Raw genomic sequence first — 12,515 nt, 5'->3', positions numbered from 1 at the left:
CTACTTTGTTAGAGGAGAAAATATATAAGACAGAGAAAGGCTAACAAAGAGAGTGTTGGGGGTGGGGGGAGGGAGGCTGCAAGTTTAAACAGAGTGACCAGGGAAGGCTTCACCGAGGCAGTGACAGCTATGGAGGTGACGGAGCCAGCCACGCAGAGACCAGGTGTGAGAGCGTTCTAGGCAGTGGAAGAGCAGGTACAAAGACCTGAGGTAGAGCCTGCCCGGTGTGTCTGAGGAAGAGCAAGGAGGCCGGCTCAGCTGCTGTACAGGATCAAATGGGAGAGGAGTCAGAAATGAGGGAGAAAGGTAAGGTGAGGTAGAAAAGGTAGGGCCTCGCAGGCCATGTGAGGGCTTTACTGTGTTGCCTGAGGGAAATGGAGAGCCAGCTAGGAGTTTTGCCACAAAGTGATGTGATCTGACAAATGTTTTAAAAGGTTCTCTCTCTGCTATACTGAGAATAGACTCCAGCAGATGAAAGGAGGAAGGATGGGGTCCGGTCAGGAGGGTACTCTAAAAATCCAGGTGCGGGGGCGCCTGGGCGGCTCAGTTGGTTAAGCGTCTGACTTCAGCTCAGGTCATGATCTCGCAGTTAGTAAGTTCGAACCCCATGTCAGGCTCTGTGCTGTCAGTGCAGAGCCTGGCACCTGCTTCGGATTCTGTGTCTCCCTCTCTCTCTCTCCCTCTCTCTCTCTCTCTGTCCCTCCCCCCTGCTTGTGCTCTCTCCCGGTCTCAGAAATTATAAATGAATAAACTTAAAAAAAATTCCAGGTGAGAGATACTGGTGGCCTAGAATAGGAGGTTGCAGAAGACTCTGGAGACATTTAAAAAAATTTTTTTTAATGTTTTTTATTTATTTCTAAGAGAGAGAGAGAGAGACAGCGTAAGCAGGGGAGGGTCAGAGAGAGAGGGAGTCACAGACTGAAACAGGCTCCAGGCTCTGAGCTGGCAGTCAGCACGGAGCCCGACGCGGGGCTCAAACCCACGAACCGCGAGATCATGACCTAAGCGAAAGTCGGACGCTTAACCGACTAAGCCACCCAGGCGCCCCGACTCTGAAGACATTTTAAAAGCAGAGCCGACAGGATTGCCAATAGCCTTGACGAGGGGTATGACAGAAAGCGAGGAATCTAGGATAATTCCAAGGAGTCTTTTAGCTTGAGTAATTGGAAAATTGGAAGTTGTAGTAACAGAGAGGGGGAAAGGGCAAGAGATGTATTTGGCGGTGAGGGTGGGAGAGGGGAGAGAAGCTCAGTTTTGGACACATTAAGTTTGAGATATCTATCAGATATCCAAGTAAACATGTCAAGTAGATAGTTGGAAATTCCATCTGAAGTTCAGGGGAATGGTCCAGGTGGGAGAGAGAAATTTACAGATAGCCTAAAGCTATGAGAAGCAGCCTGAATATAGAAAGAAGTCTAAGGAACTTGACGGAGGACCAAGGGGGAGAAGAAGGGCGGAAATGGTGGGGGAAAGGGAGAGAGGCAAACCATGAGAGACTCTTGAATGCTGACAAAAACTGAGGACTGATGGATGTGGGGGGGAGGGGGGGATGGGCATGAAGGAGGGCACTTTGGGGATGAGCACTGAGTGTTATGTAGAAACTAATTTGACAATAAACTATTTGTAAAAAAAAAAAAAAAAAAAGAAAGAAGTCTAAGGACTAAGCTGTGGCCCATGGGGCTCTCAAACATTAAGACTCAGGGGAGATGAGAAAGAACCAGCAAAAGGGACTGAAAAGGAGAGGCCAGAGAGGTAGTGAGAAAATAGAGTGTCGTGTCCTAAAGTCAAATGAAGGAATTCTTTGCAGGAGGGAGGAAGTATTCCACAGTGTCAAGTGCTTCTGATGAGTCAGATGAAACAAGTACTGAGAAACAACCACGGGGTTTAGCTATCAGAGGTCACCAATGACCTTGAAAAGCACGCTTTCAGAAGTGACAGGGGTGAAAGTGTTTGGAGCAGATTTGGGAGTGAATGGCAAGGGATCCCATGATAAGCGAAGAGTGATACAGTCCCTGCTTTCACAGAAGAGAGAGGTTAATCGTATAACACAGATGAACATAAAATCACAGCTATGTCAAGAACACATACTATATTCAATTCATTCTAAGACACACTTCTTCAGATTTGAGAGCCTATGAAATCAAGATGTACCCTAAAAATCACTGGTACTTTCCCTCATAACTGCCTGCTTTTCTTTTTTTAATGGCACCTAGAATAATAGTGGTTCTTATAATTCAAGGCACCTTAAATTTGATGAAATGGTACCATAAAGGCGGAACTGATAAAGCCAGAGACATGAGAGATAACTTGGAAGGAGTACTGAAGTTACAACAGAAGTTAAGAAAGTGAGGAGGGAGTTAGCAGTGGGAACATCTCCAAAGATCCCCATAGATTAAGGGGGAAAGGGGGCTAATCTCATAAGTGGATGAAAATCGGGGCTGAGAGAGATCATGTGTGGTCATGAAAGTTATGGTAAGCCTTTGGGTCTCTATCCTAAAAATAAGGAGAAGACCTTCAAAGAATTCTAAGTAGAGGCACGTGATGTAATCGAATTTGAGTCTCAAAAAGATTCTTGTGGCCACCAGGTGGAGAATGGGTCAGACTGGCCACAGGAAATGTAAGGAGGCCAGTTTAGAGACCTTGGCACTTACCCAGGATGGAGAGGAGAGCAGTGTGGATTAAAGTGGTGGCGACAGTGATGTAGAAAAGTAGATTCTTTTTAAGGGTATTTAGGAAGTGAAATGATTAAACTCAGTGATAGACTGAATGTATTTACTACTTATATGAATCTACTATTACATTAACAAATACATTGAGAACGCTGGGCAATCAATCTGCCTTTTAAGCAAGGCTATAACAAAATAAAAATGTTTTGTAAATGCCTATGCAGTACACATGAATGAAAACCAGTATATTGGAAATTCACCAATTTTATATTGTTTAGATCTCTGGACAGAAAGTAAATATATCTTAGGATAGAAAATAACAGGTGAGGTGTGTGTGTGTGTGTGTGTGTGTGTGCGTGTGTAACAAATTACCCTCACTGGATTCTCCTCCAAGTGAAATCATATGTTTTAATTTAAGGAACATGTTTAAATGTATAAAAATAAGAACCTTAGGATTCAGAGAGAATTTCCATAAAGAACAGGAGTTTAAAATAAAATTGACTAGGGGCGCCTGGGTGGCTTAGTCGGTTAAGCGTCCGACTTTCGCTTAGGTCATGATCTCGTGGTTCGTGGGTTCAAGCCCCGCATCGGGCTCTGTGCTGACTGCAGCTCAGAGCCTGGAGCTTATTTCAGAGCCTGTATCTCCCTCTCTCTCTGACCCTCCCCTGCTCACGCTGTCTCTCTCTCTCTCCTAGAAATAAATAAAAATATTAAAAAAATAAAATAAAATAAAAATAAAATAAAATTGACTAAAAACCCAGTTGAATAGCAGTGCTGACTGACCTGTAATACAGAAGTGCAATGCTAACCTTCATTCTAAAAAGTTAGCAGGAGTCTCAAAGGAGATTCCCAAGAGCCTCTGTGCTCTGATGGAAGGGGGAAGGGTGGGGTTGGAGACTCACTGAAAAAGAAAAAGCTCCTCTCCACTCTTCACCTCCATGCTGGGGGCACGATCCCCGTATCTGCAGTCAGAGCTCTGCATGCACGTGCTTATTCATAACGTTCTTCAGATATGATGAAACACCATTTTTCATGCATTTTAAGTGCTCTCTTTCTCGCAACCATGATCCCAGGATTTACTTTGCAGGCTAGAGATCCTACTCGGCATGATTTAGGTTGCAACAATAATAAAATGGCTTCCAAGAAAATGATGGAGCCTCTTTTCCAGGTCTCCTCTTTAATGTATTGGATAGTTTATGGTGCACAATTTGCAATGTAAGGAAAAACACATCCAGTACAAAAAAAGGGGGGGGGGGAAGAAACCATAAAAACATTTCTCTGTAAAATGTTTTTTCTTTACAATTCTGAAGACAAAATGAGTTCAGGGCATCACTGAAGATGAAGACAAATATTTGAAAACGTCCTAACCCTTCTGAATCAATTAAATGAAATTTGCAAGGTGGATGTGAGTATATAAAGAATGTTATTATCGTGTACTGTAGATCAATGGCCATCTTCTGGCAGGTGGTTAGCTGAGTCATGATAGCACAGGGTTTGAGCTCTGCAAGGCTTCCCCTCCCTTCTTCCTGCCTTTCCTGATTTGCCCTCCCTTAAAGGTTTTCAAGCACTCCCTGCAAGTGATAGAAAACAAGTGACTACACTAATATATATAAATACAGAAAATCAGTAGCACCAAAGCAATAGTCTTATCCTCCTTCATTTAAAAGGTGAAAAAAAAAAAAAAAACCCAGAAAGAAAAGCCCCACCTTAAAATGCAATCCCTAAATATCCTCTGTCCCATTCTTTGTTCCTCACCTCTATCTCACAGTGTTTCCATAGGTCTTCAGACTGGGGGTGGGGGGTACTTCTTTGCATTTCTTAGTGGGAGGGGTAATCACTTCTATTCACAGCTGAGAGGTGGGAAGGACTTGGGACTGCTGTAGAAAATGTAGACATTATAAATGTATAGAAGTCATTAAATTATAGTTATGGTTCTCAAAGGAATAGATGATTGGTAGTTTATATAATGAATTTAGATACGATCGATAAAGCAGTTGCTTGAGTACATTTTCTGCCGAAGAGGTAAATAACCAGTTTCGGGTAAGCAAACCATAACTTTAAATTTCTTCATACTCTGCATTTAAAATTTCAGACCCAGAATTTTTTTTTTCAAAATTCAGAAAGAACTAATAGAACGCCTTCTCTTATGTGTAGCTGCCTGTTATTAGAGTTGGTGGGCGCTAAAATTTGGTATAAGATCAGCTTAAAAGCACCATAAAAGAAAGAAATAGCAATGCTGTCATTTCATCTGTGGATTCACCAGTTGTAGGGTAGGTACATTCTTCCCAAGGTATTGATGGATGTGCCCTCATCCAGTCATAGCTCCTCTCATGAATCGTTTGTGCACACAGACATATGTATACTTTCTAACACCCAAGATGTGCATTGAGCTCAACAGTGAAGCCTGTGGTTTGGCAAAGCTGACTGATATGTGTGAACTTAGACTCATCTGCATTTTGCTATAAGCCTAAGTCACTATCCATTTTCATTTTCTAAAAGATTTAGGACCTTAGAGAAGGGGCTACAGCTTTTATGTGGGCCAAAATTATATTCTATTGTTTCCTTGAGCACAGATGCTCTTAAAGATGCATGGACTTATTGGGCAAGGCAATCATGTCACAAATTTCAATGAGCTGGCAATCTCCTTGTGCTTTCAATCCTTTTGTTCTAAGTAATTTCTCCCTTCTTAATAAGAGGGAGTCAAAATATTTATACTACTTGCTGGCATGGTTCTTCAGTAACCTAGGCAAAGTATAAGGGGATGGAAAAAATAACAATTTGCATAAGACTATCCACTGTAGATTAAAACACACAAAAATAGAAAATTAATCTTAAAGCTGAAAAATATCTATTGCCATGACAGGTATCACTACTATGACTAATTATACTTTCTGAGTATGATATTAAATCCAGACAAATCAGTAATACAAAAAAAAATCATCTTTTATTACTAGAAAAGTCAGTCTCTTTGTTCAATTTAAATACTTTATAATTGATCCCTATGGTTAAAAGTATCTGATGATTAGGAAGGGGTTAATTTTCAATATACTGCACAAAATAGGTTTCTGGGTGTGTATTCTTTACAGGAATTCATTAATTAGCAACATGGACCGAAGTCAAACCTAAAGGCATAAGAAATTTATTTTCTCAATCTCTTTCAAGTCACCCAATAAAAGGAACATGGGTTTGGGGCCCAGAGGGACCTGGCTTTAAATCATGGCTAGGTTTTTGCTAGCTGGGAAGTCTTTGGGAAATCACTTAACCATACCATCTATTTTTTTCCCTCCTAAAGTGGGGTGAATACCACTTACCTTGCAGGGCTAAGAGTGTCCAGGACATGGTAATTAAATGGTAATTACTATTGTTACACCGAAAGTAAATAGGAAGACACTGATTATTTACGTATGTCATATCATTCGCAAAGCTCAGTAGTAATTATACAATGCCTATAAGGAAGGATCACAATAATAATGTAATCTCCTGGCAAAATCTCTACTGCATTCCGTGCAGTTATTTTTTCCAAAGTATTATGCCTGTATCAACATTTAACATTCACAGTTCTATGAGGTACTATTTCTTATCCTCAGTTTACAAATAAGGAAACTGAGGCACAGAGAGGTTAAGTAATTAGCTCAGTGTCACACAGCAGAGTAAGGATTCAAACCCTGGCAGTCTGACTGCGGAGCTTATGCTTTAAATCACTGCATTAGAAACCTGAAAATAACATTAATGTAAGATTAGACCCATTCACTGATCAAATATGTACTGAACACATAGAAATGGTTACATTTTGTGCTAGGCCCTAGTATCCAAAACTTTGTCAAAATACAGAACCTATAGCCTTAAAGGAGCTTTTAGTTTGGTGACCAGAACACAATTATACTACGTCAAAGTTATGACTCAAAAAGCCATATTTCTCTGGATTGAAGAAAAAGGTCTTCTTCATGTTACTCTTAATAACCATACAATTCTAAAAATTATGGTACAAACATAATTTACTCATAGGAGGAAGCAAGGTGTCTATATCTTCTGAATAAAACATGAATAAAGGTGACTGCACTTTGTTCTCCTTCATGTCAAGATCTTTTAAGAACAGATAGAAAAACTATTCTTACATTATTACTATAGTGTGGTCTAACAGATTACCACCAAAATGGGTCACAAAAAGAAAGTCTGGTCATTAAGAATACCAAGAATTTGATCAAAAGGTAGATCAGTGGTAAAAGTAACTCTAACAAGTAGCACAGGAAACTAGATAAAGGAGTCCTATTTTCATGCACATAGAGATAAAGCAATGAACAGGTATATAGTTTTCCTGCCTCTATTATTTTCCTTCCTTTTCCTCCTTCATTACTCTTTTTCACTGTCTTAAATACACAAACCATAAAGTAAGTAGGCTTCTGATTACCTGAAAATATTTTAGAAGTTTTAGACTCAGGGTTACTCTAATTTAGGATAGGATAATTAGTTATACCCTATCAATATCAAAAAAACAATTGTGGACAATGTATAACATATAACACATATAATGTATGTAAAATAAAATGATTTTGTTAAAGTACATTATACACATTTGTTATCCTTATCGTAACCTTAACCACTTTTGTTGAAAAGAGCTGTATGGCTGCATACTACTAATTGTGAAAGTTAAAATTGGGCCAAAAATCTAACAGCAGTGGGTTCTGACTTTTATCCCTTTTTAAGGGGAAACAGGTTGTTCAGAAGCTAAGAGGGTTAGTAGAAGGAATGGAATCATTGTCAGTTCAGTTTGGGTGAAGGTTATTCTAAAGAGCAATGACTTCCCCCCTGCCGCCCTTTTGCCACAAACAACAGAAACCAAAGGACAGTTAACAAAACAGAAATCAAACGTTAAAGATGTTGTAACTGATCTTTAAAAGGCACTTGCATGTAATTAATATGAAACTATTGGGTTTGGAAGTCGCACCAATCTAAACAGGAACAGCATTTCCCAGTTCCCCATCCAAAGAGGGAGAGCTCTCAGTTACCCCCACACAGTGCTCACCTGATTCTGTGTATCTTCTGACAGCCCCTGGTGTATGGCTGAAGCTTGCAGGTATTTCCCCAAGATCTAGTCACTTCCCATCCCTTTTTTTTTTTTTTTATTGATTGTCTGCAATTCCCTCAGTTAAAAAATGTGCATCCTTTATATTTTTAAAAAGTTTTTTTTTTTGTTTTTGTTTTAGCTTTTCAAGTGCTGTTGTGGGATCTGGAATATATTTTTTAAGTCTCAAGGTCCCTTCCAGTAAGATTTCAGGTAAACTGATTGGGTCTTTCATATGAGTATGTACAGAACACTTTTACATTTGCTTTTAAATTTCATTTGTTGGCTTGAAACTTCTCGGAGGAAGAAAACAGTACCCTTTTAAATTATTGCCTCATTATTGGCATTTAATTCAAACCATGCCTTATTGTGGTGTATCTCTAACATTCCAAAGGCAGTATTTTCCTTCTCGATCCAGTCATTATGAGATGGTATCAATGGTTTTCTGCAGTAAAAAAATAACGCATTTTGTGATGCATTGCACCACCCTCAGATTCTCAGACTTAACTTCGTTTGTGCGGTTTATTCAAATAGTGGTTTTCCTTATGAAATCCTGTAAGTAGGAACCATCTGGAAAGGTTACTGTGGAAACGGCAGGGGCTAGGGGGCGGGGCTACAGAGCATGAGATGCCATGACAACCTTTTTCGGGTTTCCCAGGAAACATGGGTTGCTATGGGAACTGCATCAGTCAGGTCCGAATTAGTAACTTCCGCTGGAAGGAGTGTCTGCCACTTTAATCTTCTTGTGATGCTGCAGAAGCTTATCTCACAGATGCATTAGGAATTTTGTTTGTTTCTCTCAGCAGCACTGAAAACATCTGATTCTACACTTTGGTAGATGTTGCTTGGAACACACACACACACACACACACACACACACACACACACACAGAACTTCAGAGGAATCTGTTAGCCTACCCATTTCGAAATGCTTAACGAGCCCCAAAGAGTTTCAACTGATTAGTCAGCTCAGGGCATCTCAGGCATTTCCCTTTGTTCAAAGTTGTATATATCTTTAAAATTCCTGGAGGGGTTCCGAATGGAAATTCCGGTCAAAAACCAAATAAACTGACGGTGGGTTTACAAGTCATTTTTCTATTTAGACTTCTCATCCACATATCCACAGCGAGGGCAACTGAACTAAGTATTCAATAATGTTAAACAGTCCACCAAACTGAAGCATCCTTTAAGTACACACCGGCGTTACTTAGTAAAGAAACGAGTGTCTTTTAATTCTGAGGTTAAGCGGTTACTCTTAACTGTTCTTTAATTTCGTTTCCTCCCCAGAAGTACAGCTGCTTTTTTTGTTTGTTTGTTTTTGAGAAGGGGTGTACTAGAAATCAAGTTTAAAGGAAGTTTGTTCTTTGCAATATAAGAGAGAGGGGAGAAAACAATGGAGAGCTGAGAGAATGCAGCCCACTTGTGAAAGAGACATCTGTTTCAGTATGAAGCAGTAGGGAGAGGGAAAATGAAGTGTGCTTTCCACTTCTTCATGTCCTTTCCTTGATGAATGGTCTGGGAATGTATAAAACAAGGGCATACACAGACCAAGGGGGCACGTTCCACACAATACTGAGCACAGCGTGTCACTTGTATCATATATTAAACGTCAGTAAATATCTTTTTGATGTTGACACAGGAGTTGGGATTATTGTTCGTGGTGCAGGTGGCCGTGGAGTTGCCCGTTTTGAAAGGGGTCTGGGGGAAAGCGCTATGGTTCATGCCCCCCTCTTCGATCACCATATACTCCGACTTACTCAGAGTCGAGTTACTCCTTGCTTTTCGGAGCTCCTCGGCGGAAGGCGAGAGGGGCTGGCAACTTCCCACGTGCATGTACTGGGCTTGCTCTTCCCCTTCTGTCTCCCGGTGGTAGAAGTAATTGAAGTTGGAAACAATCACAGGGACCGGCAAAGCAATGGTCAAGACACCAGCGATGGCACAGAGCGACCCCACGATCTTGCCCCCTATGGTCACCGGGTGCATGTCCCCGTAACCCACTGTTGTCATGGTGACCACTGCCCACCAGAAGGCATCCGGGATACTGCTAAACCCTGAAGTGGGGTCGTCTGCCTCGGCAAAGTAGACGGCGCTGGAGAAGAGGATGACTCCGATGAAGAGGAAGAAGATGAGCAAGCCCAGCTCCCGCATGGAAGCCTTCAGCGTCTGGCCCAGGATCTGCAGCCCCTTGGAGTGCCGGGAGAGCTTGAAGATGCGGAAGACGCGCACCAGCCGGATGACCCTCAGGATGGCCAGGGACATGGCCTGCTGTCCATTGCCCTGTCGCTCCGCCAGCTCGGTGCCCAGAGTGATGAAATAAGGGATGATGGCCACGATGTCTATCAGGTTCATGATGTTTCGCGAGAAGGTGGCTTTGCTGGGGCAAGCGAAGAACCGCACCAGCAGCTCAAAGGAGAACCAGATGATGCACAGGGTCTCCACCACGAAGAAGGGATCCGAGAAGCTGGAGGCCCCGGCGGGGGCCCCCGACGTGCTGTTGCTGGCCGCCTCGAACTGCTCCTGCGACGATGCGGCGGGGTAGTCCTTCTCGTCGCGGAACTCGGGCAGCGTCTCCAGGCAGAAGATGACAATGGAGATGAGGATGACGAGCACGGACACGATGGCGATGCCCCGCGCCGGCCCGGAGCTCTCCGGGTACTCGAAGAGCAGCCACACCTGGCGCTGGAAGTCGTGGCGGGGCAGGGGCCGCTCCTCCTCCCGCAGGAAGCCCTCGTCCTCGCGGAACTTCTCCATGGCCTCCTCGCCCAGCTGGTAGAAGCGGATCTCCTCGGAGAAGATGTCGATGGGCACGTTGACCGGCCGGCGAATGCGGCCGCCCGACTGGTAGTAGTAGAGGATGGCGTCGAAGCTGGGCCGGTTGCGGTCGAAGAAGTACTCGTTGCGGAGCGGGTCGAAGTACCTCATGCGCCGCTTGGGGTCGCCCAGCAGCGTCTTCGGGAACTGGCAGAGGGTCTTGAGCTGCGTCTCGAAGCGCAGCCCGGAGATGTTGATCACCACGCGCTCCCCGCAGCAGTCCTGCTCGCCGGCGGCCGGCAGCGCGGGCGGCAGCGGCTCGTAGCGGTCGCGGTCGCGGTCGCAGCCGCCGCCGCCGCCGCAGCCGCCCTGCGGCGGGCCCCCGCCGCCGTCGGCCGCCTCCGGCTCCAGCAGGTGGTCCCCGGACACCACCGTCATGTCGGGCGGCAGCGCGGGGCCTGCGGCGGGCTCGGCGTAGCCGGGGTTCACCAAGGTGTGGGCGCCGCCGCCGCTCGCGGGGCTCTGGGGCGGGTGGGCGCGGTGGCGGGCGGAGGGCGACGGCGGTGAGCGCAGCAGGCTGAGGTGCTCGTCCATGCGGCGGGAAGAGGCGGCGGCGCGGGCCGCGTCGCTCCTCCTCGCGCTCCCCGCCCCTCCGCCGCCTCCGCCCCCGAACCCGGCCCGCCGCCTGTTGCTGCTGCCGCTGCCGCTGCCGCCGCTGCTGTCGCCGCCGCCGCCGCCGCGAGGCTCGGTGTGGGTCTGGCGCTGTCGGCCCGGCTTCTCCGGGGAGACGCCTCCTCCTCCCCCGCCCCCGCGCTCCCCCCGCCCCTCCGCGGCCCCTCCCCCGCGAGGCGCGCGCCCGCCCCTCCGCGGCCCCTCAGGATGCCCGCCCACCGCGCGGGCGCGCGCCCCGCTCCCCAGCGCTGCAGACCCGGCCCCCCTCAGCCCGCCGCCTCAGCCAGCCGCCTCACCCCTCTTGGCAGCCCGAGGCCTTCGCTTTAGCCTCCGCGTGCCCTAGAGTCCCCGCCCGGCCCAGGCGGCCCTCGGGGAATCGGGCCCCCGGGCCCGGGCGGCCTCTGGTCAGTTTCCCCCTCTCTCCCGGCCCGAGAGGCTTCTCGGCGGGCCTGGACCACTCCGCCGCCCCGCTAGCGGCGGCCTCCACGCCCTGAACGCGCGGCTGGGGCAGCCCGGGGAGGAGGGCTCCGTGGGGCCGCGCGGGCGGGGAGGGAGGATGGGGATGTGCTCCGGGCCTGGAGCCCGGTGGAGCGAGGGAGTGGCAGGCCCGGAGGGCACCCTGGGGGAAGAGGCCAGTCTGCTGCCGACACCCTGAGCCCACGGAGGCTAGAAGACCGCCAGGCCTGAAGCGCTCTGAACCGTTTAGCTGCCGTGGGCATGAGAAGCCCAATGGAGTAATAATGGGTAGCTGATGAGTTTCCCACCCGGAGTCTGAAGAAAATGAGTCATTAAAGGCATTCCGGGACTTTGCTTTGTAGCGAGAGACTAGTTCTCACTAATGTTAATAGCTGAGTTTTCAGCTGCTGGGAAGAATCAAGGACCAAGTTCCTGGTTGCGATTGGCGAGGGCAGCCCGATCTTTTCAGAAGAGAGAGGCTTCCTGTCGGTGGGCACATGAGAAGAAAATGAGATGAGAAATTCACATCTCGTCCGAAGTCTGTCGTGGGGAAGGACTGGAGCCAGACTGGCACCTAGACCCTCAACGTAATAATCGTGTTCGGGTTTGCCACGCTGTAGCTGTTAAACTGGGACAACGTTCAGCCAGCAATTTGTACCTCTGTTGCTTGATTTTGGCCTGGGGATAACAGCTTTATCCCCTTTGAGCCTAAACCATTTCTTCAAACTGTGTTCATTTCAGACACAATTTCTGTTTCTAGGCATATTAGCAACTCCACCTTAGAGTCAACCCTAGGCTTTAGAATGCATTTTCTACTGTATCGTTCAAATCATTTACAAAAGGGAACTCTTGGCACTACACAGTCACCCATCTACCTTAGCTGACAATTCAACCACAAGTAACTGCGA

General features: G+C 46.2%; 1 protein-coding gene across 1 annotated transcript; it reads right to left on the bottom strand.

The window, feature by feature from the left end:
- Positions 1-7,540: 7,540 nt before the first annotated feature.
- Positions 7,541-11,133, bottom strand: KCNA3 (potassium voltage-gated channel subfamily A member 3). The gene has a single exon (XM_039251114.1). It carries the CDS (start codon positions 11,071-11,073, stop codon positions 9,331-9,333), a length of 1,743 nt encoding a protein of 580 aa, XP_039107045.1. The 5' UTR covers positions 11,074-11,133; the 3' UTR covers positions 7,541-9,330.
- Between the last annotated feature and the right edge of the window lie 1,382 nt (positions 11,134-12,515).

The sequence above is a fragment of the Hyaena hyaena genome, unplaced genomic scaffold (genome assembly GCF_003009895.1).
Source record: "Hyaena hyaena isolate Hyena2069 unplaced genomic scaffold, ASM300989v1 scaffold_390, whole genome shotgun sequence".
Taxonomy (NCBI): domain Eukaryota; kingdom Metazoa; phylum Chordata; class Mammalia; order Carnivora; family Hyaenidae; genus Hyaena; species Hyaena hyaena.
The sequence above is the reverse complement of the archived record's forward strand: the minus strand, read 5'-3'. Positions and strand labels throughout refer to the sequence as shown.